Source organism: Eretmochelys imbricata, chromosome 16 (genome assembly GCF_965152235.1).
Source record: "Eretmochelys imbricata isolate rEreImb1 chromosome 16, rEreImb1.hap1, whole genome shotgun sequence".
In the NCBI taxonomy this organism is placed as follows: Eukaryota; Metazoa; Chordata; order Testudines; family Cheloniidae; genus Eretmochelys; species Eretmochelys imbricata.
In genome coordinates this window covers 14,770,712-14,797,894 of record NC_135587.1, presented here as the reverse complement: position 1 = coordinate 14,797,894, position 27,183 = coordinate 14,770,712, and the positions used below count along the sequence as shown (strand labels likewise).

General features: G+C 44.1%; 1 protein-coding gene across 1 annotated transcript; it reads right to left on the bottom strand.

The window, feature by feature from the left end:
- Positions 1-1,091: 1,091 nt before the first annotated feature.
- PKN3 (protein kinase N3) lies at positions 1,092-26,226 on the bottom strand. The gene is made up of 22 exons (XM_077835900.1): positions 26,152-26,226; positions 20,158-20,440; positions 19,372-19,526; positions 17,875-18,004; positions 17,601-17,752; positions 16,309-16,507; positions 15,842-16,033; positions 15,475-15,584; positions 14,724-14,867; positions 11,600-11,675; positions 10,248-10,437; positions 9,253-9,364; positions 8,183-8,259; positions 6,793-6,859; positions 6,007-6,098; positions 5,481-5,657; positions 5,329-5,391; positions 4,615-4,691; positions 3,781-3,923; positions 3,273-3,380; positions 2,320-2,400; positions 1,092-1,304 (listed from the first exon to the last, which is right to left on the bottom strand). Exons 1-22 carry the CDS (start codon positions 26,224-26,226, stop codon positions 1,092-1,094), a joined length of 2,916 nt encoding a protein of 971 aa, XP_077692026.1.
- Between the last annotated feature and the right edge of the window lie 957 nt (positions 26,227-27,183).

Sequence of the window (27,183 nt, the reverse complement as noted above, 5' to 3'; positions counted from 1 at the left end):
TTTTTCCAATATAAACATCCACAATATTTTATATTATCTGAGAAAAATACAGCATATACATAGTAAGGTAAAAAAAACTGTGGAGAAATAACCTGCCTGCAATCATTAAAGTGACATACACAGCCCCAATAAGGATAACACATACAAAGGGGACAGATCCAAGCAGCTGGAGTGACAAGAGACTCTTATGAAAGGAAGGAGGAAAGGGAAAAAAGTATTAACGTTACATTTACAGAGATAAAGAACACTCTTTCTCTGTGTTAAGCAGAAGATCTGTGTTCTCCCAACTCCTGAGATGTTCTAACAAGTCAGGGGGATGAAAGGCATAAGTTTAATCAGAAGGGAGAGTCTCTAATTTACAATAAACAATATATGCAAAGTTTGTAGGGTTTTAAATCAGTTCTTATTAAAGACAGGAATTAAGATTTAAGAGTAGCAGGAGAGTAGAAATAATCTTGTTTCTTCTACAAAGCAAGGCTAAGATCTCATCTTGTAACGTCTGGGCAGTTTTCAAACTCAACTTTCATCATTCTGGTTGTATTAAGCCACTGCACACCTTCCCCCTCAAACTATGAACACAACTGGGCCTAAATCCTTTGCAAAGGAGAAATAGTGCCACTTTTCTTCTCTCAGAAAATAAGTGGAAAGTGCCAGTTCTTCTGCCGCTGATCATCCAGTGCTGAGAACGCCAGACCGCTTGCGGGGCCCTGCTGCAGAGGTAATGGAGTTTGTTTGGTTCTATTTCATGTAGATACATTGTTAAATGAAATCAAGTTTAAATTGTAAGTGCCCACAGCTATCCAATGGTGGCATCAGAGTACAGCCAGGTACTGTTTCAAACACAGCCAGCGAGCATGAACCTTCTTAAAGCTCACATCCAGTACACTCCCGCCTTGGATGTGCACACACTGAACAATGCAGTAGAGCAACCAGCTTGCAGAACAGTCTGCTTTCTACAATCCTTAATACTACCAGACCTATGAATAATCTTTGCCTGTTATTAACTTGACCTTCCAATAGTCAGTACCAAGTTCCTCTCTAGGATCTCTCAGTGTAGTAGTGGTCTGCATAGGCTCCTTACACCACAGCAATCAGACTTCCAGAAGGTATCTGGAGACAAAGTCAAAGTCCTTAAAGACAGCCTGTTCCTCAGTGGTCAGGACAGGGAGCTCGTCTTGAGGAGTCAGGATTGGCTTCTGGGAAGTAAACTCTTCATCAAAGTTGCTAATGTCAGTGGGAGCTCTTAAGAAGGGCACAAAAGGGGGCTTCAGTGCTCTGGCAAACAGAGCATCCCAGTCAATCTCCTGTAAATAGAGGAAATTACAAAACCAGATTGGCACTAACAGACTAATGAATTGTGAGATAGTAGGTAGGAAATAGTAGCGTTATGTATCCTTCCTCCCTACCAGATCAGCTGCTGCATGCCTGATTTCTACAAGGCTAGAAACAGAAGTGCCAAGATAACCAAAATGATGTGCACCACAGGAAAGAGAGAGATCACTCCTAAATCAGTGTCTTCCATGAAACTTAAGGCTGCTCTTCAGAAAATCAGCCAAAAAACAAAGCTACAGCTCAGACTGTTATTCAGCAAAGACAAAACTAAATTAGACTCATAAGCTCTTATTAGGAGACCATTAAGCAGTTCTCTGTATAGGGGCTACCCAAAGGTGTGTTTTCATTACTACAGGGCCTGGCATAGCTCTTTACAAATATTAGCATTTATGGCAGAATAGTCCTGGACATTGATAAAGCTCAACTGTTTTATACAGTTGGTTTCAGTATTCAAAAAGTGTTAGTACTTCAGTGGCCTCCCTTCATAATGTATAGATTATAGCATCCTCTCCACCCTAAACTATTCAGCAGTCATATTCCTCTGTGAACACTCTGACAGTTCAAGTTTTATATTCTAACTGCTCAACCCTTCCTCCCGAATTCAGAGATGGTGCTTGCCAGACAATCTGTATACCCACAGCAAGAGAATTCCCATGCGATAGGGCAGATGTTTGATTGTATGCCTGAAATTAAGAGGTGAGGGACATTTAAGACTCAATTTGGAGCTGCACATATTGAAATAAAGATCCTGTGCTTGGAAGCTTAACGGTACCAGAAAATACAGTCTTCCATCAGGAGGTTCTAAAAGATAGGTTATGTAGATAATTGTTTGGCTTTAGTGAACACGTGTCAAAAAAGCTGTTGATGAGATTCTCATTTTTGACCAAAAGAAACAGGCAAGTTTGCCTCTATAGCAACAGAAAGCAAATAGCTCTTCTGCAGCTCAGACATATGAGCACAGAGGTGCACAGGGGACTGAGCTCTTACCTTGAAAAAGGGCTGGGTTTTAATCTCCTCTGCATCCCTCTCTCCTGCCCCAAGGCGACGTTCTGGACATTTCTGGAGAAGCTGCAGGAAATACCAATAGACAAATTCAACACATGGAACAAGGAGGAACATGAACACTATTCCAGAGAGAAAACAGAGCAGCAACCATCCAGTCTCTTCCACTTGCTCCCTTCAGGGCAGGGCCATAACCAGTCATAGAATATCAGGGTTGGAAGTGACCTCAGGAGGTCATCTAGTCCAACCCCCTGCTCAAAGGGGGACCAATCCCCAACTAAATCATCCCAGCCAGGGCTTTGTCAAGCCTGACCTTAAAAACTTCTAAGGAAGGAGATTCCACCACCTCCCTAGGTAATGCATTCCAGTGTTTCACCACCCTCCGAGGAAAAAAGTTTTTCCTAATATCCAACCTAAACCTCCCCCACTGCAACTTGAGACCATTACTCCATTTAGTCAGCACTAAACTCAAGTTTAGTCCATTGTAAACCACCCATTTATATCAGTGGGTGATCCACTGTGGACTCTAGGTAGCATATAGCCGTGACTGTATACGCTGATCCACTGATAATTAGAAATGGAATTCAGCCCTATCCACAGAATGAATCCGACATTCCTACCCTAGAGTTATTTAACATCTGTCCATTTGAGAATTGGCAGGATAGACTCCAATAGGAACCCTGCTTAATCCTCAATGGCTATATGGATGGCATGTGTGTATGGAGGTGTCAAGGATGAGAAATTAAGAGATAAAAAAGTGTGTGTGTGTGTGTGTGTTGATCTTAAGGGTTCCCTATAGGATATGTGGACACCTCTGGAAGCACACAAACACACGCACTCACACACACAAGTGGAAATGCCATCTAGTTAGAAGAGTGTCTCTCTGGCTCTACTTGTGCTGAGGCCTGAGTAAAACCAGGGAGATCCCATTGCAGTACCTTGCGGAGTATGGCAAGTGCCTCAGAAGAAAGGAATCGCGGATAGCAGACCTCTTCATTAACAATGCTGTCAAAGACCTCCTCTTCATTATCTCCAGGGAATGGAGACTGCAGTGGAGACATGTTGTTATCTGACATACATAGTATCTGTATCCTACTATTTGTTTATTGCACTGTGAGATGGGGATGATAATACTTCAGAGTTTTGGAAGGATTAAGTAGGTTTGACAAGTGCTGTGAATGAGGAAAACGTGATATAAATACTAAGGATCATTAGTGGAGAGAACAGAATTGGGAATGTTAGGCTGTTATAGCTGGTTTCAAATCACCACAAAAGCAATTAGAGAAATTATACTTTTAATGCAAGAGGAACCCAAAGATGTACTTTTATTCACTTACATTATTTTAAAGACATAAATAAAGAGCAGTTAGGTGCACCCAGCCCGTGACCACTCATGTCATGTGGTGAGGCCCACCTCTCCCTTTCCCCAGAGGAAAATGGTCTCACCTCACCAACAAGCATCTCGAAAATGAGCACACCAAGCCCCCACCAGTCCACTACCCGCGTGTATGAGGTGTCTGTCAGGACTTCTGGAGCCAGAAATTCAGGGGTGCCACAAAAAGTGTTAGTGCGGTCCCCAAAACCCATCCCTGTGGAGAAAATGCCTTTATGAACACACCATACACATTCTCAATTGGTTATGCATCATCACATTTTCTGGAAGCATAACAGGCAATGTAGGTGATGATAGCAGAGACGGTGATACTGGACAATAGACAACATGGCTGAGAATAGCAGAGACAGGTGGGCAAAGAGAGGAGAACTGGCATTAATACATTACTCCAAGAGGGATCTGCCTCTGACCTTGCAGGACTCTTGCCCACCCATGTCCATTTACTCTTGAGGAAGCATGGAATCTTTACTAAGGACTCTAGCAGCTTGTCTTTTTAGTATTTCTAAGCTGAAGCACAAGAAGGAATGTAAAGACACTGTTTATATAAACAGCAAGGCAAAGAAACTTCCTGCAGCCACAATTATTATATGACCACATAGCAAGGACGAGGCCCTCCTCAGGAAAACTGCATGATGCTGCATCTTGGCTCCTCAGAACAGTCAAGTGCATTGTAACCCCCTTTATAAATTACCCAGAGAGAAAGAACAGGAACTGCTCCCAACTTCATAGTGGTCAGATAGGAAGGATTTCTTTAAGTGGGATTGAACACAACTGTGTTAGCCCAGCAATTCCACTAGTTGCGCTTGTGAACATGTTATCAAACCCTAGATCCTGAGTTGCTCCAGCAAGGGTGATGGCTCAGTCTTGGTACCATCAAAGTTGCTCACCTTCCTTACACAGCCCAAAATCTGCAATCTTCACAAAGCCCTCAGCATCTAAGAGCAAGTTATCCAGCTTCAGGTCCCTGCAGGCAGAGGAGGAAGAGAATGGGGGGTGAGGTCTGGGAATTGGCACATAACCCCAGATGTTAGGACCAGGAAAGTACAATCAACCATGAATAGAGAGTGCATTTTCTCAAATACTATATCACCGTAGAGGATGCTCTTCACAGACTATTGTATTTATTAATTTATTTTCCTAAGAGTATCAGGAAATGCCTCTGTGCAAGGAGGGGCTTGTGCTATCAAAGGATGTGTCCTGCTAATAGCAGGCCCCATTGCCAGGATGCCCCTGGAAAGAGGAAACATGTTACCTCGCCCCAGTTCATCGCTGCTTCAGTGTGGATGGCCCACTGGCAATATGTCTGACAGACAGTTTCTTAATGACATTCCCTGGCATAGTTAACAGTAAGTTGGTATGGTCAATACAGACACAGGTTTGGATGTGTTCTATTTCTGCCAACTCATTCCAGTCAACTGTGGAAAAGATCCAGTTTAACTCTTGAATGTGATGGCAGGAGTGGTGGAAGGGAAATGTCACTGAGCTGGCTAGGTGGACAGAGTGCTAAAGAAACCCGAGCATGGCAGCAAACTACACATGTGGCTAAATGCGCAATTTAATATTTGGGTTGCTGGGTTTCTTACACTTTACTGTTATGTTACCTGTAAATAATTTTCTTCTCATGTAAGAACTGGAGTCCCAGCACTACGCAGGCTGTGTAAAACCTGAGAAAGAGGAAGAGTTTTCACTACAGAGACTTGAGAACCAAGTCAAACATCTATGGTACTTTGAAGCCTGAAACAAGCTAACTCACTGTGTCACATGTTCTGGAAAGATATCAGAGTGAATGCGCATCATGAGATCACCACCAGGGGTGTATTCCATCACAAAACATGCGTGATCTGATGTCTGGAAACATGCAAACATGTTCACCAGGAATGGATGGCTGAAGGAGTTGATCACTTCAAAGATTCGCTTCTCACAGTTCAAGCTGTCAGGGTTCAAAGAAAGAAAATGTCATGGCCAAAGCTTTGCAGAGAAGTCTATGTTTGGAGATGGAAGTACAGGGGGATATTTTTACACTTAGATTTATAGAAACAAAAAAGGGAGATGACATTTATTTTGTGTCGTTCCCAAACTCGTTTTATTCTCTTCCCCCCAGGTGAGTGTTATTTTGCTAGATGCCAGGAGCAACACCATTATAAGCTTCCTCCAAGTCTTGATTCTAGCCCTCTGATGCTTAAGAGGGATCCACTACCACATTAGTGCTGAGATTGACATGATTAGAGAGGTGATCTCACAGCCTCTGGTGGAAGTGCTCCCTCTGGACAGAGACTCACCTATCAATCTCATCTCGGCTAATGATGTCTTGTTTCTTTAGGGCTTTGATAGCGTACAACTTCCCTGTTGCCTTGTATTGACCTAGCAGCACCTGAAAGACAATAAAAAGCCAATAATCCAGCACTCTTAGTCATTCTGAGATTCTCTCATCTGGCTACTTGGACTCCCACCCACACAGCCAGCAGGTACTCACACAAACTGCTCCCGTCCATTCCAGAGAGTCATTGTCGAAGCCAAGGCCAAGTAACTCCAAGGAGGGTTTTATTTTCCCCGAATGCTCTGCAGTGAATAGCTCCAGATAGAACTCATTTTAAATTATGCTATTTTTAAAATCTGGAGTGTCAAGGCTAGTCCTATGATTTTATAGCTGTTCAGTGCTCCAACTACCCAGGAGTTGTGAGCTCAATCTTTGGGGAGGAAGAGCACCTAATGCTGTTCTCCAGTGACCCCTATGGATGATGCAAGGAATGACTTTGATGAGCTCTGGAGCTAGAGGCATATGAACTACATGGGGTATGTGAAAAGAGGCTAGGTAGAGGATCCTCAGCCCTTAAAGGTTATCTCCAGCTTTGGAATCCCTAAACACCCTAAAGACCCTCTTATTAACAGGAATATCAGCTGTTTTCCTTGTGGGGCAGGAGCTGATTTTTCCATTTACACTGGAATGAGCCACTTCCCCTTTTGGAACATTTTCACTCACAAACTATGAGACGCAGAGGTGGAAAAAGAGAGGGGAACAGCTTTGCACCCACCCCCTTCAAGGAAGCCCCTTATTCCCACTCTACCTTCCCAAAGTGCCCTCGTCCCAGCATGGCAATGCAGTGAAAATCCTGAAGCTGAACAGCCCTCTTCCTGCAGGCAAACAGAGAAAGCACTACTAGTAAACTCAAAGGTCAGAAATGGATACCAAAGGGAAGGAGGTTTACACAGCAAGAAGCCAACCCTAAGGAAACAACGAAGCTAGAGGGTAGCTGGTGGGACAAGTCCACGTAAATATGAAGATGCTGTCAGGACAACGATAGAAGAACAAAAAGTTGGTGGTGGGGTATGGGAGGAGACCAAGTCTCGGGTGCTGGTAGGATGAGAAGGATTCTAGTTCTTAGATAGGGGTAGGTAGTGATGAGGGGAGAGTGGGGGTGTTAGAGGGCCAAAAGGGGGATACAAAATGTGTAGCTGAGTGGACAGATGCCATGAAACATTATGCTGGCCACATGCTGTTACCAAGGAAACTAAAACTAGATTCTAGAACCTCTTGGAAAAAATAAATAAGCAGTTAGAAGGCTTAGTCTAGGAACATTGTTTGCTGGGAACACAGGTTTCCCTCTCCTCTGTGTGTGAATTGAAGGGCTAAGAATATAGGCTAGAAAGACACAAATGTCCCTCCCAGAGAGGAGGCAGGTATGTCAATGTATGTGTCTGACTGTCCTTGCTACCAACTTCAGACCTCCAAAGTGAGGGCGAAAGGACTGATACGTTAATGCTCCTACATAAAGAAATAGTTGAAGCTGTAGATCAGCTAACGTTTATTTTGTTATTCATGCATTTGTACATAACTGATGGTTCAATATTGTTGTTGTGTTTTTTACCTAGCATTTTCTTGTTGCATTTTTCTAGTCTGTATCCTTGTTGTATACAGCCCAATAGCAGCATTAGACTCTACAAACAACTTTATTATTTTATGTATGTCCCCCGTCCAATGGGCACTAATTTATCTCAAATAGCTACATTAATATAATAAACAAGGGGTGGGGTCTACTGGGGGTGCTTTTGAGGTATGTTACTTTGTATTCACAGAGGTATAGCTAAATAGCTCACAAGTTTAAGCCCTAGAGAATTTAAAATGCTTAAAAATGAGGAGCCATTTGAGGGCAGTTAAATTATTTTACCTTCTACTAGAAAGATTCACTCAATTATACTGCACAGCCTGTTAATAGGGTAATCATCAAGGGTCATTACACAGATAATGCTATGCAGACATCTGGATAAATAAGGTAAAATACAGAGTTTTACCTGTATTCTATAAATACAGTATGAAAAGTCTGTTACTGAGAAATTAATTTCCTAATTAGAGGTCATACTACCTATTTAACAGAAGTCAAGACTGATGGTAAAAAAATGTCAGCTCAATATCCCCTTTTCTTGTGTTCAAAAGAGCCCCATGCTGTCCACAATTACCTCTGAGAAGCCCAGTTTGGTGTTTCTGTTACAGCAGAGCTGTGAGTCCTCTCTTCCACATGTAGCCTCTTCAGACACTGAATGGAGAGAAAGTCACCACATCCAGTTCTGTGGAATGGTGTTTGCAAAGGCCCACTGGATCAGATCAGAACAGACTGGAAAACCCACACCCAAGCCTCCATCTGTGTCACCCAGCAGTGACCAGAGAGAATGTTGTTCTTGTGATATAAACAGGGATTGTCTCTGTTGTGAGTGGAGTATGGCCCACAGAGCACACAAACACAGATTATCTCTGGCTACTTAGCCCATTTCTACATACTGAGCAATGCAAGAATAAGATTTTATCTCTCTGTTGGAGTCAGCCCCCAGCGTGGGTACCCATTTGAAAAAGTCTAGGATGAACCATGGTTTTCCAGAAAGTCACTTCACATGTCTCAGTACAATTCTAGAGAACTCTGGTGACCAGAGAGAATGCACTTTCATCTATGGGCACACACCAAGTAGAAGAGTAAGGTAGGTATGTGTCAGGGCACAGCTATTTAACCTTTACAGCACTGAAAACTCACATCTCTACCTCTCCCCCAGCGACTGCTCCTTCCCCTCAGTGAATGAGATCCCCTCTTCCTTCCCACCCAGGTCACCTAGGAGGAGAGCTTTACAGGCCCTCCTGTTTTACAGCATCTGCAAGCTCTGTGCCCCTGCTTTCCCCATGCAGATACCTCTTCCCCACTTCTGGCCTAAAATCCCAAGATGACCCGCCTGCCACTTTTTTTCTGCAAGGGGAGGCAGTTTATAGGATTAGGAAGATGGAGCTCCTCCCCTTAGAGTCCAGATCTGTCCCACTTCTGAATGATCAAAAGCTCAATGCCCAGTCACCCAATTGGACCCCAAATCCCTGGATATTAGCCAGTCTTAAATCAACATCTGCCCGAGGAGTCACTAATTTCCTGAGAGTTACAAGTCAAAAAGAACTTGCATTTGAGAAGAAAGGGCAGGGCCCAACCCACTAAAGAAACCTGACCGAAACCTGACCAAAACACAAAAATCTCGCTATGAACCCAGATCCTTACCGGAGAGTCTGCAGGAGATGGAGCAACCTCTTTGGAATCTGCTGTCAAAAAAAGGCATGGAGGCTTAGGGGGAGGTTCCTCGCCAAATGTCAGTTTAACCACTGGATAGTCACTGCATTTGGAATAAACATTTTAAAGAGGTCACTGTGGAATAAAATATGGTACAGCAGACACTATAGTGCAGTGTCAGAATTGCACAAGCAAGGTTTAAGTTAATCCTAAATGCACTGGACAGTAAGACTCCCTGATTCACACCTGGGATTCAAGCCTATGAGAAATCAACAGGTAGTACGCTCCTTTAAAATGAACTGTAAGGAAATAAGCCTTTATTGTGCTGCTGGTGTTTATACTCATGTCAGAATACCTAGCACTCTGACATTATGAGTGATGAAAGCTATAGAAATGGCTATAAATAAAATGGCCATCTGATGAAGAATTTAAAGTAGACATCTATTGTTTGACTGCGTCACAGCAATGAAGTTTAGCTTAATGACCAACTTGATCTTCCTCCTTTACAAGGGCTAGTGGACCAGTGAAAAATATCCTCTTCTAGAGGAGCAAATCTAAAAGCTAAAATACGCACTGAGGGCAGTTGAGAAGGAACAGATTTGCGCCTGCCTATATGCCCCTGCACAGGGACATGCAGTGCACAGGCACAGACCTTTGGACACTGCTAGCTAAAATCTCCAATTGAGAGTGCCCAGGCACATGCACATCCTATGGTGGAGCACCCATAGGGGCATATACTCAAAGAAGAACCGTGATTCTGGAAATCTGTCTAATGGTCAACAATAAATCAGAGGTGGCCCTAAAATACTGAATGCGCCATAAAAGTTCACACCATCTCAGCCAGTATTTTTTCTTAATAGCCCACACTGAGTTTCCTACATAGATCTTTCACACCAAGGTCTTTCACCATCTTGTGGAGTTTCACCAAATTTTAATTTTGTGCCCATTGCAATTTGTCACATAGCATTAACTGGAACAAGACTTACCTGCTCAGCATGGACAGTGAATCAGTTTGAGTTTGCAGCAGCACTGGAGAGGTAAAGTCTGTAAGAATGGGAGTACGAAGTGGGGGGCTTAGCGTGTTCATGGAACTACATGGAGGGAGAATGTTCATCATTAGACGACCCCAGGTAGCAATATTTATGTTCATCTGAGAAGCTCGGAGAAACTCCTTTCCTGGAGAAGGAGAAATCCAAATATTACTAAGATTACCATGCCAAGCACTACATGAACCACTGACCTACCTAGTTCATCTAGGCAGCCATTTGCTCACCCCAAAAAGAGGCCCAATTTGGGGATGGTGGGCCAAGAGGCACCATAACCACATCTCCTAGACAATCAAAACAGCTGACGGACTCATAGGTAACTAACGAGGAAAGTATTCATAAGGTCCTAGTAGTTGGAGCTGAAAAAGATCTTCCATTTCATCACGTCCAGACCCCTACAATGGCAAGGTATAATCCTCACACAGAAGATGTACCAGATATTAAACTGATACTCTACTAGAACTTAGCCAAAAGATAATGTGAAGGTACTACATTCTTATTTTCCACCCCCACTTCCATACTGAATTTAAGTCCCATAGCCTGAGAACAGAAAAATTGTGAAAATAAATTGTGGATTCTGAGTTTTTAAGGTCTTTCCACGATTTTTGCTGTTTCCTGCAGAATCAAAGTTGTTTAAAAAAAAAATCGAGCTTTTCCAATTGCAAAGAGCCTTCAGAATATAAATTCTCACTCTCTTGCTCCAGCTCGGGAGAAAAAGAGCACATGACCTGTGCCACCCACCAACCCATTCACCTCGCTGAAGTGTCAACTTCAAAGCCTTGTTGGACAATCGATATCCCTGTCCATACCATGGTTGTGTCTAAATTTTCTGGGAAATCTCTCACCACTGCCACTTATCAGTGATAGCATAGGTGGTAGAACACACAGATTGAGACTTGGATCCTACTAGCAACAATGCTGTTCAGAAATTACTAATCGTAGCCCCGACACATAATCATGTTAGGCATGGATGTAAATGTTATAACATGTACGTTCCATGTTACAGCCATGCTTCCATCACTTCCCTGGTGAGTGGAGACATTGCCACACACTAATAGATCTCACCTACACACATACATTAACCCAGAAGCATTCCAAAAAGTACCATAAACCAGGGGTGCTTGAACAATTTTTACAGTGGGGGGTGCTGAGAGCCATTGAACCAAACTGTAAACCCTGTGTATAATGGAAACCACTTCAAGCCATGGGGTGCTGCAGCATCTCCCGCACCGACAACCACATAACCATACATGCCCCTAATTGGAGTGGCTGTCAGTTCACAGGCTGGTTACCTTTCTGTTTCGGGAAAATGCGTTTCTGGCGCTGCAGATTGGACCGTCTCTCAATCACAGGGTTACAGAAGGTCACCTGCCAGGGAAGCAGAGGAGACTCTACAGGGCAGTTCACTTCCCTCCTGGACACATGCTTAGCCTTCTGATCAAATAGAACATTCACACCCATTCAGCAAACTAGGAGTCACATATGAAGGCAGACTCCGGACTGAGTTATACTATCTACTCCCCTCAGGTGCTATGTTTAAAAAAAAAAATAATAATAATTTTTAAAGTTAGAAGTATCCATTAACATGAAGTACAGAGAAGCTGACAGAGGCAGAATGATTGGCTCATAATTAGGGCCCTACCAAATTCACGGCCATGAAAAGTATGTCAGACCATGAAATCTGGTCTTCTGTGTGCTTTTACCCTATACTATACAGATTTCACAGGGGAGACCAGCATTTCTCCAATTGGGGGTCCTGACCCAAAAGGGAGTTGCAGGAGGGGTGTGGGGTTGCAAGGTTATTTTATGGGCGTTGCAGTATTGCCACCCTTATTTCTGCGCTGCTGCCTACAGAGCTAGGCAGTCGGAGGGTGGCGGCTGCTGACTGAGGGCCCAGCTCTGCAGGCAGCAGCACAGAAGTAAGGGTTACAATACCATATCATGCCATCCTTACTTCTGCGTTGCTGCCAGCAACGGCTCTGCCTTCAAAGCTGGGCTCCTGGCCAGCAGCTGCTGCTCTCCAGCTGCCCAGCTCTGAAGGCAGCGCCACCACCAGCAGCCATGCAGAAGTAAGGGTAGCAGTACCGCAACCCCCCCTACAATCACCTTGTGACCCGACCCCCCAACTCCTTTTTGGGTCAGGACCCCTACAATTACAATACCATGAAATTTCATATTTAAATAACTGAAATCATGACATTTACTATTTTTAAAATCCTATGACTGTGAAATTGAGCAAAATGGACCGTGAATTTGGTGGGACCCTACTCATAACATTTCTAAGGTGTCTTCCATCCCAATTGATGCCAGTGTACTTTTCAAATTATATACATAAAGCACTGCTGAAATGCAGATACCTCCAAAGTGGGAAGCAGTAACCAGTCACTCCACAACACAAGAGTGACAAGAGGGGAAATTTTGGCTAAGGAGACTGGGTCAGACCCCAATTTAGGAAAGATGCCCTGGGATCTTTTGTCTCCTGCAAAGGAGACAGGACTGTGGTTTTTAAGGGGTTACCTGGAGATCTCGTAACAAACTGAGTTCCATGCACTTTATTATCTCGAAAGATGAAGGGATGAGCCCAACCTGATGGGATTTGATCCCATGGTTCCAGACAGTCTGAGTAATTCAAACCTAACCATTAAGCCACCCCCTTTAATGTAAAGTGTTGCTGATGACTCCTAACAAAAGCAAGTCAAAGACTGTGGTTTTTATGTAGTGCCCAGGTAATTACAATGGGGCCCTTTAAGGGTCACTTCTGGCTATAAACACACTCATCTTTTTAAACTATTTCTTTCCTTGTTTTTAGTTGATGCTTTTGTCCTCAACCATCTGAGAGTAGATTGTATCAGTGACAAAGGCCACTCCTTAGGGCGGGTAATAATCAATGATTTTTTTTTAAACAGATTTTTAATTTAAATTAAATAAAGGTTTATTTTTAAAAAATAAACGTATTTAGAACTACATTTTAAATTACAGCAATCTATGTTAAGGCTTAAATTTATTAAAATAATTGAAATTAAATAAAAACATATAATATTATGTAGTAAATGTTTGCTGCCAAGTTTTAAAGAAAGTCATATCACTGAACTGGTGAAAGTCACTGGCTAAGGGCTAGTCTACACTGGCAGTGCTAAAGCGCTGCTGTGACAGCACTTTAACATGCCTTGTGTGGTTGCAGCATGGCGCTGGGAGAGAGTTCTCCCAGCGCTCTTAAAAGACCACTTCAATGAGGGGCGTAGCTCCCAGCGCTGGGGCACTGTTTACACTGGTGCTTACAGTGCTGCAACTTGCTGCACTCAGGGGGGTATTTTTCATACCCTTGAGTGAGAAAGTTGAAGCACTGTTAATTGCCAATGTAGACAAGCCCTTAGTATCTCTCACCAGTGTTTTTTGATGTGCTAAACCAACTTTTTCAACAGATGCAGAAAGAATATATTTTATTTCAGTTTATTCAACGAGTTCAGTTTAATGACTAGTTCATTCTAAGTTAAGAGATCAATGTGAGTTGAAAGTGCAGGAAAAGTTGTTTTCCTCTTTCAATCTATGAATCAAAATTAGGTGCAGGAGGATGAAATCTATTCCTTCGGAAATCCTAAAGGGCATGGTGACAAACAATCAGTTCAATTCACTAATTACAGATAATACTTTCTTTGTTTAATAAATCAGTTAGTTTTAAATGCAAAACATGTTTTGATTAACTTTTTCATTAACTTTGTTTAAATGTATCCAGCATATTTAAGGTAGTTTTATTTAACTAATAATTTTAAAATGCTGTTTTGTGCATTTTTTATTTAATTTGAATTTCCATCTACATAGACCGTGACACAAATCAAAGGTAAAAAAATTGATCATTTCGTAAACAAATGCATCATTCACTATTCCCCAAAACAATAACAAAAATAAAAATTAAGAATCTGAATAAATGAAAGTTAAACTATATAATTGCTTAAATAAATGTGTGTAACACACATCCTCCCTGTTCACTCCTTTCATTCTGAGACAAGCACCTGTTTCCAGGGTAGACACGACACTTTAAACAGGGAGATGGAAACTATTTGAATTACAAGTGCTCATCATCCCTCCTCCTCTCCCCACCAGAGGCCAAGCAGATTAGCTTTGAGGTATAAAGACAACGCATTGAGGGAGGGTGGGAGTGTACATCTAGAGGTTAGACTAAAGAAAATAGGAGTCAAGACTTCTGGTTCTAGTCCAAGCTCCCCCACTGTCTCACTGTGTGACCTTGGGTAAGTCACTTCACCTATCCGTGCCTCAGTTTACCCATTTGTCTGCAACCTTCTCAACGCAAGGAGAGACAAACCCAAAAGAATTACCTATCACTTCAGTGTATACCCGAAGAAAACCTCCAGAGTAGTGACTCTTCTGGAGGAGAAAGGTAAAATCTGGAGACTTTACCTCTGCAAAAAGCATCCCTTGGGGTTCGAGAGAGAGGCACATCCCATGGCGTTCATTATCGAGAAAGTCATCCAAGCGCAAGAACTTCACTGCACACAGCTCTCTCCAGTCACGCCAATAAACTGCAATCTCCAGCTCCCGGGACTGGAAGAAGAGAAGCAGAGAGCTTGGTAATGGACCAGGTCAATGGCCCATAACATACACACTCTGAACTCCACCTTAGCTCTGATGCTAGTTCCTTTTCCTTCCTTGTAGAAATTCCATGCAGCTAAATAATGCAGTGTATAAGAAACATGCTCCAAGGAAGAGGTGACAGTTCCTCATTCCTATTGCTTCCCACCTTTTTGGTCTTTTCAGACCTTCAGCAGCTACAACTTTCTTTAAAGATTGCTCATTTTCATGATGTAATTTGTTGACTTTGCTCCTACATAAGACTGTACCTCATCCCAAATATCCTGAAGTGAGCTGTATTGCAGGTAAAAGATGGAGCATGGCCACTCAAATGGAGACAGAAGAGGGGCATCAAATGCTCAGACTGAAGCTATACCAGAGGTAACCTGTACTTAGAGTAGATTTAAGGCTGGGGAGAAGGCCACATTATCAGTCCCAGTAAAGAGATAGATCAAAAATTGAATGACAAGTAAATCACCAAATCCACAGAAATAATTCAAATTAAGTTAAATACAAGGTTCTGAGGACAAGACTGAAAAGATCCTGGAATTCCTATCATCCTACAGAAATATAGTCTTACCCGATCCAGCTCAATGACAAAGCTTTGGTCCCAAGCCTGGTTATTAACTGGGCCCCAGTTTGTCTGACCAACCACTTTATTGTCCACTTTGAGCACAGCAAGCACCTCATCTGGACAAGGGAGAAAGTGTAGGTTACAATCTTCTATATGGTCAAAAATTGGAATATACTTCTTGCTGGAGGTAGCCACACAATCCAATCAGATTTCCACCACAGGAGACCACTAAGAGGGATAGGAGACCAAATGATTCAGCCTCTTCCCCTGTTTCAGGAGCCAAGTTTCCTCTCACTGCACTCACACCAGACTGAAAGGTGGCAGGCACATTAGAATACACCATCACTGATCCAACAGGGAATATCATACTCACTACACAGCTCCTCATTCCGCAAGTGCTTTGCTGCAGTACTGCGGCCATGAATACTCATCCCAGCTCGTGCTCGGTTCAGAGACTTCATGTCACTTGGGCTCCCATGGTTGGGAGATGAACCAAACACTCGGGAACGTCCTGGAACTTTTTCCAACAGATCCTGACACCCCATCAGTCTCACTTCTAATGAACCTGAGGAATTTCACCAAAGAGTGTTATTCTCAAGAAAAGTGAAATTATTCTAGTCAGTCCACATAGGAAGTCAGAAACTTTAGACTGATGCTGCCCAGCCTTCAGTAGCGATTAAAGTCGTTACAATCTGACAGCTTTTTGGTGGCCTACATGAAACAAATTGAGGACTTGGGCCAATTCCTAATGGACCAAGTGTCCACATCACAAAAACCACCACAGTCATGACATGGGTACATAGGGAAGAAATATTCCCCACCCCCCGCAGCCTCAGGTACCTGTAAGAGCTGTGGGTTTGATCAGTGAAGTGAAGGGCTGGATGCTGACATGTGGAGCTCCCAGAGAGGAAGCATTCACTAGCTCCTGCTTGATGAGTGCCCGCTTTGGGTGATCAGAAGAAAGCTCATTAAGCTGCTGCTCCAGGGACAAGCGCAGCAAATCAATCTTCTGAGATGATTCTTGCAAACGACCCTGAGCCTGGTAACAAGGAGCAGAGAAAAAGCTAGTACAGGCTTTGAATGAATAGCCACTGCCATCATCTTGGTACTACTAACACTTCACAAATGACCCAACTTCCCATCCTGCTCACGAAGGACAAGAAGGGACTGTCAGCATCACTCATTCATTGCAAGTCACTGCTGCTGAGGGTCTAGAGGATTCTGCCCTGAATAAGCTCCCACCATGGTATTTCCGACTCAAAGAACAGACTAGGATCAAAAATCCAAAACTGATTTCTTACATGCCAGTGCACTACAAGCAGACACCAATTTGGACTCCAAGAGATTTCCAATTAAAAATTATTGGTATAATGAACGCCCAAGTTGGAAAATTACTATAACTAACACTTCACACTTATATAGAGCCTTTCATCAGAGACCTTCAAAGCTCTTTACAAACATTAACTATGGTTCACAAAAGCCCTGTGGGATGAGTATTATCCTCATTGTACAGATGAGTAAATGGAGGCACAAAAAGGATAAATGACTTGCGCAAAGTTACATAGCAAATGAGTGAAATTTCCAGTTCACATTTTCCTGTTCTGACCATTAGAAAAATAAAAGAGATTGTTGTTTAGTTTACTATAAGTTCATTTTTTTCTGTCCTAGCTTTATGATGTAAGTCAGTTGGCAAGTTCTGGAAACGTAACATCTCTCACAAGAACAGCATACGATGGGGGAGCTTTATATGTGGCTTTTAAAAAAAGAGTCATTGCATATTACAGGCAATGAATCAGATGGCAATGACAAGCACACAATCTCTCAAACAGCCAGTAACAGCAGTTATACAAGGGAATTATCACCATCTACCGTTACAGTTGCTAGGAGTAGCACCTGCCACAACATCACTATGAGCAGGGACTGTGGTATTATGGCAGTGCTGGGGGATTTAGACCAGTGTAATGGGACTTTGAAGTACGGAGCCATCATATATCATATCATTGTTCAGAACAAAGCTAAGGCATTCGTGGACAACAGCCGTAATACTGTTTTTCCTCTGAGAAAAGGTTACTATCCAGCATACAGAAAGTCACCACCAATGCTTCAAGTAGCAATACTGCAATGGTGCTTACTTCAGCCAACACTTTGCGATCCTGCACCCGCCTGCCTCCCAGGATCTTCACCACATTTTTTGCCCCCTCAGCCACAGCAGCTTCAATGCATAGGTGATGCCGCAGTTCCTCGATGCGTAGCTCCAGGAGACTGATGGTGGCCCCCACCTTCACTGGTAAGGTTGGAGATAAATATAACAATCAGACAAGCAAGTGGCCTAGCATCTCAGGCATTGGGGCTTCTTAATTCAGAAGCATCTTCTCTGAGTGATGTCAGATATCCAAAGCATCTTACTTGCTGGATCCATTGCATCCTCTATTCCACCTGCCGACTGAGATACCTTCACAATCTGCATGCGAATCAGCTCAATCTTCGTCTTGCTATCCTGGAGCATTTGCTGAGCTGTTGCCAACAGCTTCCGGTCCTGGCAAGACAGATTACAGATGGCTAGGGAGGTCCATACAGGAGAGAAATGGATTTTAATGATGTGTTAGACTAGGACAAAGATGGGGCACCACAACACACAAGGCCTTACAAGGGGTCCCAGAAAGTCCTAAAACTTCACACAATGCCCAGTTGTGCAAAAAAGATGCATAAGCAACAGGGCTGATGATTTCCAACCATGGTAGATACAGATGAGGGATCTGTGAAATGCTGTGACACCTATGAAAGATGTGACGAGTTTGCTAGGTAACAGTGTCCTGCACTGTGGGTACATTCAACTAAGAGTTTGTGCTGATGTTGCAATGATTCAATATTGTGCTTCTCTAGTCAATTGTGCTGGCAGAGTTGTATGGATGGAGGTGAGGAATAAACCAGAATGTCTAAGTTCTTTATCTTGCTCATATAGTTAAATTAAGCTTCTTAATTAAACTTTATATTTTTATTTTCCTCCAGAATATTAAATATGATTATGTCAAACACAAAAAGCATGATGAATAAGAAAGCAGTAAATTCCCCAAAAGCTCTTTCTTAAGTCACTCATACACAAAGATACCATTTATACTTTGCTCTATCTTAAAGTCTCTGTTGAAATAAACAGTATTGCACCAACTTGGTACATTATATCAGAAACTTGATGATTTGGGATAGTGTCACACATTGAGGGTCATATTCCAAAGCATTTTATTTTCTTACCTTTGGTCAGATGTTTTGGCTCCTTTCCCTCTGCTGCACCTCCCAAAGCCTGGATTGACTTTTCTGGAGGCAGCACTCCATGTCTATGACTGACAAGATCAACCACTTCTGAGATTTTTTGTATCCATTTCTAATCTAGTGGCACTACCACCACTGTTAGATGCTGGTAGCCATTCTAATGTCTCATACTAGTAACTAATATCAGAGAACAGAAGCATAATCAGTATCTGAAGTCTAAGAACATAAATTACCATACCAGATCAGACCCCTGGTCTATCTAGTCCAGAATCCTGTCTCTAACAATGTTCAGCACCGATGCTTCAGAGGAAGGTGCAAGAAACCCCACAGAAGGCAGACTGATTTGAATTGTAGTAAATTATTGCCTCAATGACATCCTGTGACAATAAGCCTAACACAACCAGCATTCATAACACTGTTCCCCCATAGGATAGTACACCATGCTGTCACAGGGCTGTGCATCAGCTCATGAACACACAGATGAGCTCAGTCATTCAACCTAAAACAACTCTGCCTTAAAGCGTCTCCCTTTCACACCCAGATCTGGAATAAAGATTTTTGTGTGTTTGCACTTTTAACAGAAATCTTGTTCCAAAGTGGCATGCTCCCTGCTTATTTCTACTCAGCAATGCTTACCTTTGACGTTGCATTTGAATACATCTGGATCATGTTCTCAGCTCCCTGTTTCACTTTCATCTCAATGTGCAGCTGCTTTTTCAGAGCCTCTATCCTCCTTGCCACTGGGTTTGGGTTCCTTTCCCAGAGACAAGGGTCCGGGGACATAGAACCATCTGTGCAACAACAGTGAATTCCATTACCCTCCTTCTCATAGTTCCCTCAAAGGGTAATAGATGAGATGAGAAGAGTAGTATAAATGAGGTTTTCATCTTCAAAGACACGTAAAATACACGGCCTCAATAGAAGGACAAATTCTCCTAGCAGTTGTTTACCCTAGCCTACTACTGACCCAATATGAGAACTGCTGGCTTCTTAGGATCAGGCCCTAACTGAGAATACCAACAACTTCCAATCTCACATTCACTCCTCTGTTAGGAACTTGCATGTTGGATTCTACCCCAAAGCCCCTATTTTCTCTCCCAAGCTCTGTACGTCTGCCTAAATAAAGTTCAGGAGGTGATCCTATGACCAACATACTCAATCCTTTGCCCGTTCTGATTTATGTTATCACCTCCTTCCATCTCGATTAGTGCCAATCACAACTTTCCAAATTTCAATACCTCTACACTGTTCATCTCACCTGGACATAAGCAGGAACCAGCTGAGATTCCTCTCCTAGATGGATGAGATTTTTCCTTCCCATCATACTACCCCCCAATAGAAAAAAAAAAAAGTTAAAGCATTGGCTATAATGAGGTTTACTGCTGAAGCTATCATGCCCAACAATTACGTACTAAGACATACCTGTTTTGCTCTCCCCTTTCTCTGTTACTACAATCCGGGCATTAAGCTCCTGGAGATCCCAGTGCAGCTGCTCCAGTTTCCGATTGGAAGATTTCAGCACATGCTCTATATGCACCAGGTTCTTCTTGTCTGTTGTCACCCTGCGCAGATTTTCCGCCCCCTCTTTGATCTTCAGTTCCTTCTGGATAGCTCGACGAATTACTTCCTTCTCACCCTCCAGTTTCTGCTGGAACCCTGGATCCATGAGGTTCACCCCATTGCTCGCTTGCAGGAGATAGATGCCCTAAATCCAGTACCAAAGGGGAGAGAGTTGGAGATATTATGTGATAGCAAAACAGTGAGTGTGCGACACATCAATAGCGTTCTACCACTTCATCTCAACTACAGAAGGTCTCAGACCAAAACCTTGATTCCAATCACCAACAAATTTTGAGGAAGATCAGATCTAAATTTTAACTTTGCAGTTTGGGGCCCATCTTTGATCTTAATATACCCCAACTAGGCACTAACTCACAAATGAGATGAATCCTCACAAAGGTTGTCTTCTTGTTATTTAATATCAATTTATATTTATGTGTCCTGAATGAGTACCAAAGGGAAGCTGTAATTTGTTCTTATCGTGATCATGAGTCTGAGTTCCATTGGCATTATATAACAGGTGCAGATCTTTATTTTAATATGGCTTGATCTGCCAGTTGTCCAAAGCTACATGCCAACTGGAACTTTTTGGAGGTGTTACAGCCATACTCTAACTTTCAGTGAATGCATGACCAAGTCTTCATCACTGAGGAAGTCAAATAAATTAATCCAGACATCTGTTTGTAAATTAATGAGTCAAAAAGTCAGCTGTACAAGCTATACCTGAAAAGACAGACACAGTCTGTAGTCCCAACCCCCATCCTAGCTGTGATTTGCAAGCAGTATGGCTTCTTTAAAATTTTGCTCACGTTGAAATTGATCTGGCAACATTAAAATCTGCTCTTAGCTTTGCTTTTTAAGTCAATTTTAAACATATTTGTTTTGGTGAAAGGTGTACTGGTGATAGCTCTGGACTGACAGGCTCTGTTTACAGCCCCAGAACAAGATACAGCTTAGATAGCACAGACTTTCCCCATGTTCCCCCATGAATAGCTTGCCACCCAGGCAGGGGCAGCCAGACCCCTATCCACAGAGACCTGCTCCTGGCTCCACCCACTGCTGATGACATAGTACGCAGCTCCACGCAGGGGGCTCTAGAAAAGGAGGAGGGGTTTTAAAGGGCTCCATAGCAATTAAAGAAAAATAAATATATATATACACACACACAGCGCCCAGGACTGATTAATTACTTACCGTGATCCTCACTTTTATACAAAATGGAGAGCAGCAAAATAAAGTTCCTGTCACACTCGGTAAATTCCCCAATCTCACAGAGTCGCTGTCAGAGGTAGGAACAGAACCTAGGAGTCCTGTCTCCCTGTCATATTCTTTAATATTAGACCATAAATATAGTAACAAACCACATCAGCATTTGCATTATCAGGTCACTGGTGCATGTCACGGGTGGTTAAGACTTTACAATGCACCCAAGATACATGCCAACAGCTCAGAAACACACAATTGTTGAGTCATTGTAATGCTGTTATTGTGTTGCACATCACACAGCTAGTTTTATAAGCAGGCTCTCCATATTTCTTCACTAATCAGGTGTTGCTTAAATTTCAGTTTAATAGCAAAACGAGAGAGAGCGAGAACAAATTCTATTTTTACTCGTGGTTTAAGCCAATGTCAAGTTCACTACAGACTCAACAACCAAAAAAGGAGACTTTGGGATTGGTAATGAAACAAAGTAGCTCAGGTTTAACATCCTGACTCCAGGAAGTTCTCGCCCAATTAGTAAGGCCAGGAATCTAGCCAAATTCCTGACAACAAATAATAAAAGGTTTCATCAAGAGGAACTTGAATCATGGAGCCCTTGAGTCACTCAGCCAAACTGTACCAACTCTAGGTCAGAAAATCAGAAAGTCTTTTGTCCAGTGTGTAGAAAGTTACTAAAAGGAGTTTGATTTTTTTAAAATTACATTTTAAACAAATATTAGGAAAAAGTGTGTCATTTATCCTCTTCCCAAACTATATTGATAGCTATATGCAACACACCTTTCTGGTCCTACCCGTACATTTGTACTGACAAACTTATAGGGTAGCTGGTTAGTGTGAGCTTGGGGCTGGCAAAAAATACTGGACTGACTGCGCTGGAAACTGACATCCTTCATTTACCCACAGAATGGATACAGTGTGGCCAGTGTCAGGGCAAGTTTCCTGCACTCTGCTCCCTGCCAAACACATAGCTGAAAGTCAACTATCTGTCTATCCATTTTCTAAATACAGTATATTTAGAACACATATACCCTAAGGCATTGTGATTTACAGGCTCTTTCTACCCTCTGTGGGCCAGAAGATACCCAGTGTTAACAGTGATTGCACTAGGGCAGTGGTTCTCAACCAGGGGTCTGGGGCACCCTGCAGGGCCGCAAGCAGGTTTCAGGGGGGTCTACCAAAATAAACCAGGGCAGAAAGCCAAAGCCTGAGCCCCACCATGCGGCGCTGAAGCCTGAGCAACAAAGCTTTGAAGGCCCCGCTGTGGCATGGGACCCCAGGCAGTTGTCCTGCTTGCTATCCCCTAATGCCAATCCTGGCTTTTAAGCTACTGGATATGCAGAAAAACAGTTGTGGCACGGGAGAGGTGGGGGAGGAATTTTTATAGCATGTTGGGGGCCTCAGGAAGAAAAAGGTTGAGAACCACTGCACTAGGGGACATAAAATACTATTCAGTCAATCAACACAGAAAAGGGTAAGACAGCAGAATTTGCATTTGGGCTGATACATTTTTATGATCATTTTGCAAAGCTGGTTTAGGAATTCTGGTTGGGGTGTCAAGAAGCTGACACTGTCCATGCTGCAGTTGTTCTGTGGATCCCAGAAAAGGTTAGTCTCCTAGGCTGTTAAACTCTGAACCTACAATGAAGTCCAATAGCACAGGACCCACTGCAGAGCTGGGGCCAAAGGGTTTGTCTACACATAGACATTGCACTGCTTTAACTGAAATCACTTTAAACATCAATTCAGCTACATCAGTGCAAACCCCTGCATAGACGCTCATATCAATTCAGCATTCAGCAAATGCAAGCTAAACCAACAGAAGGTTTAAACTGATATAGAATGTCCACACACAACGATGCACCTTTTTAACTAAAGGGATTTTAAATCACGCCTTTAGTTAAACTGGTGCAACTCTGTGTTTAGACCAAGCCTGAGTCTGGCAGCTTTCACCTACACTAAATGTATTTTAAAAAGTTAAAAGTACAGCTCCCAGTTTGGGATAAATCAACTTCTAGCACTTGTGAATCTGGTCCCCTTTACTACTCTGAATTATGCAGACATTATCCCTCCTCTCACAAAAAATAAAAAAATCAGAGAGAAGGAAAGACCTATTTATTACATCGGGTATTCCCTTGCCCCAGTGGCTGTTTCAGAAATAATCTTTATAGTGGATTCTCCAGGGATTTTTTATGTAAGCAATGCAGCCCCTGTGTTAAAGTATAATTTAAAATTTTAATTTTTAAACATTTTCTAAAATACATATCTTGATAATTGTTCTAGGTTTGTCATATTTGGCACCATTGTGTTTGTGGAAGAAAGGGCATTTGAATTATACCCAATTCAACCCATTTCCAACAACATATCAACATTTCCACCAACCTGAGGACCTGGAGCCAGGCCATGCGGGACAGCGAGTGGGTGACATTGTGATTCTGTCAATTTTTACAAATCAAATTAAACCTCTCTGACCTTTCTGTCACTAACTTGCTCACAGAATGAGATTGTAATATATTATACTCTCAGATTAGATTTTTTTCCAGATTAGTTTTTAAAATGTCCGAAGTGATGGGGCACACACACCACCTCCCATAGGAGAGTATTCCACAACCTAATGCATTCCACTGCCAGAAAACGTTTCCTGTTATTCACCTTACATTTTCCCTTTCTCCATCTCAGCCCATTTCTCCTGGTTATAACAAACCCTTTTGCCATCCTAAATAACTAAACCATAACCTTAACATTCACACCTATCAGACACTTGCATTCCTCCCTTAGTCACATTGTAGCAAATTTAGCCCATATTCGTGGGGTTCTTTTTGGGCCAGGGAACATTTTTTCATTGTGTATATGCATGGTATCTAGCACAAAGAAACCCTAATCTCCAACCTGGGCTTTTAGACACTACCTCAATAATCGTCATCAGTGAAGGATAACCCCATTGTTCAGAGCCAACCCAGTCTGTTCTGAAAATCACAGGGTCTACTCTGGTGAGAGGAATGTGTCCCCACATACACTGGGATGAGCAGAAAGAGGGCTGTACACAATAGATCAGAATGGGAGACTGACTGCTTCATATTGGGTGGAGAAACCACAGCCTCATGGAAAGAAAAAAAGGCCTAAGGGTAAGGGAACTGGGGACTCCTAAGGGGTCCAGTTTCTCAAGTAAGCCAGGAAAACACTTGAGCCCCTGCGTGGATGTAGGGGAGGAAGTCAAGATGAGTTTCTGGGGGGAGGTGGCAATCCTGAGGAGTAGGGACCAGAGAAAAGCCCCCCAAGAAGGGAGAATTTGGAGGTGACCATGGGAAAGAGCTGGGGGAGACACTAGCTGATTTTTCCAGAGGCCAATTTTTCTCTCCCTTCTAAATTACTGTCCCTCTGCAAATGTGAAATCTCATTGTTGTCGTCCCCCCATGCCTCCCCAAATGCCCTCAGGCTCTCCCCCCTCCCACGGGACTCTCCTCCTCCCTGCCACACAAATCCTCTCAGGCTCTCCCCCCTCCCGACTCTCCTTCTCCCCCGCCCCCCAAATGCCCTCAGGCTCCCCCGCCCCCGCCCAAATCCCCTCAGGCTCTCCCCTCCTGCCCCCCAAATCCCCTCAGGCTCTCCTCGTCCACCCCCGCAGGACTCTCCCCTTCTGCCCCCCAAATCCCCTCAGGCTCTCCCCGCCACTGCCCCCCAAATCCCCTCAGGCTCTCCCCCCGCCCGCCCCCACGGGACTCTCCTCCCCCGCCCCCCAAATCCCCTCAGGCTCTCCTCGCCTGCCCCCGTCCCCAAAATCCCCTCAGGCTCTCCTCGCCTGCCCTCGCCCCCAAAATCCCCTCAGGCTCTCCCCCCGCCAGCCCTCGCGGGACTCTCCTCCCCCGCCCCCCAAATCCCCTCAGGCTCTCCTTGCCCGCCCCCCAAATCCCCTCAGGCTCTCCCCCCGCCCGCCCCCGCGGGACTCTCCTCCCCCGCCCCCCAAATCCCCTCAGGCTCTCCTCGCCCGCCCCCGCCCCCCAAATCCCCTCAGGCTCTCCCTCCCACTCGCCCCCGCGGGACTCTCCTCCCCCATCCCCCAAATCCCCTCAGGGTCTCCCCCCGTCCGCCTCCGCCCCCCAAATCCCCTCAGGCTCTCCCCCCGCCCGCCTCTCCTCTTCCCTCTCCCCCGGCCCGCGGGACTCTCCTCCTCGCCTCAGGCTCTCACCCCGGCCCAGTCCCAGAAGGGCTCATCCCGATCCCCAGCTCGGGGACTCTCGGCTCCGGCCCGGCCCAGCCCAGTCTCCTGCCCTCGGGACCCGCTGCGGATCTCCGCTCGGACAAGTCTCTCCCGCTCACCTGCCGGGACTCCCCAGCCGCCATGGCTCCTCTTACCCCGCGGCCCCCGAGCTCCCTACCACAGCGCAGCCACTCGCAACCGGCACTTTTCAAACTTCAACCTTCACCCCGGCAGGGGAGCGCTGTTCGGGAGCGGGCGCCCGCTGGCGGCACTGAGGACTACAACGCCACCTGCCGGAATGCCGGGCGGCCCCCTGAGACTGAGGGATCCAGCGCCCCCGGCCGGTGAGTTCTGGTATCCCCTGCCCGCCAGGAGTGGATCAGCGCCGTTTGCTATGACACCGGGATCGCTGGCACAGAGCTCAGCATTTCCAGCGTCACCTGCCATGGACCCGGCAATCGGGTGCCCATCGCCAGGGATTCAGAGATCTGGTCCCACCTGCTGGAGATCTGCATAGCCATGTACCTCACCTGACACTGATCCAGAGATCTAATGCTACTTGCTGGGGAATCCAGCAATCCTGTTCCACCTTCCCTGGATCCAGGAATCCGAACAACACCTGACAGGATGTGTAAATCCAGCACTATCTGCTACGGGGTCAGAGATCCAAGAGGGAAGGAGTCAATAATTAAATAGGGAAGAGGCTCCATGGTGCCTCCTAAATATTAACACATTACCAGGCAAAAACTTAGTTAAGATGGATTAAGGTTGTAAACATTCATCAGTTCTTTCAGGGAGAAAAAATAAACTTTAGGGCAATGGTGCCATTTTCTAGATAAACATACTTGGACATATGATGTTAAAGTTACATTTTTTAAAAGAGCATTGAAAAGTATGCACCTGCACAATTAAGGTCAGAAAACCTTAACTCTGCCCTTATCTCCCAGCTTTCCACCCTCAGCACTCTTGTGTCTGGAATTCTGGTTAAGAATTTTTTGTGAGGATTGCCAGACTGTGACTCCAAATATCATAAATCCTACTGAACAGACTGGTTTTAAAGGCCTGACTACATTGGTGGGAAGAAGGGAGGGCTACACTATGCATCCATCTGACTCACCAGAATTCCTAGCCATCCTCTGAAATGGAGAAGTGTGCAGTGCTCTGCTCTGCAAGGCTAGCTTTGCATGGAGAAGAGAACATGCCCCCTTCTCTCCCTGGTCCTTTTGGGAGGGTTGCCCCAGCAGCAGTTCAGTCTATCAACTTCTTTCTGCTCCACAGAGGGATTATGCACCTACATAAGAGGGAATAAAGACTTATTGTACCTTCTTCCCTTATATGACTACAGCACAATCCCCACACTTCCTTTTCCCTACTGTATAGCCTGCAGGATCAAGCACAATCTGGTTCTGTTTCTTGTGGAACTGAGAAGCTAGTTTGGAGTACATATGGCTTTAGTTTTGTACATACCTGTC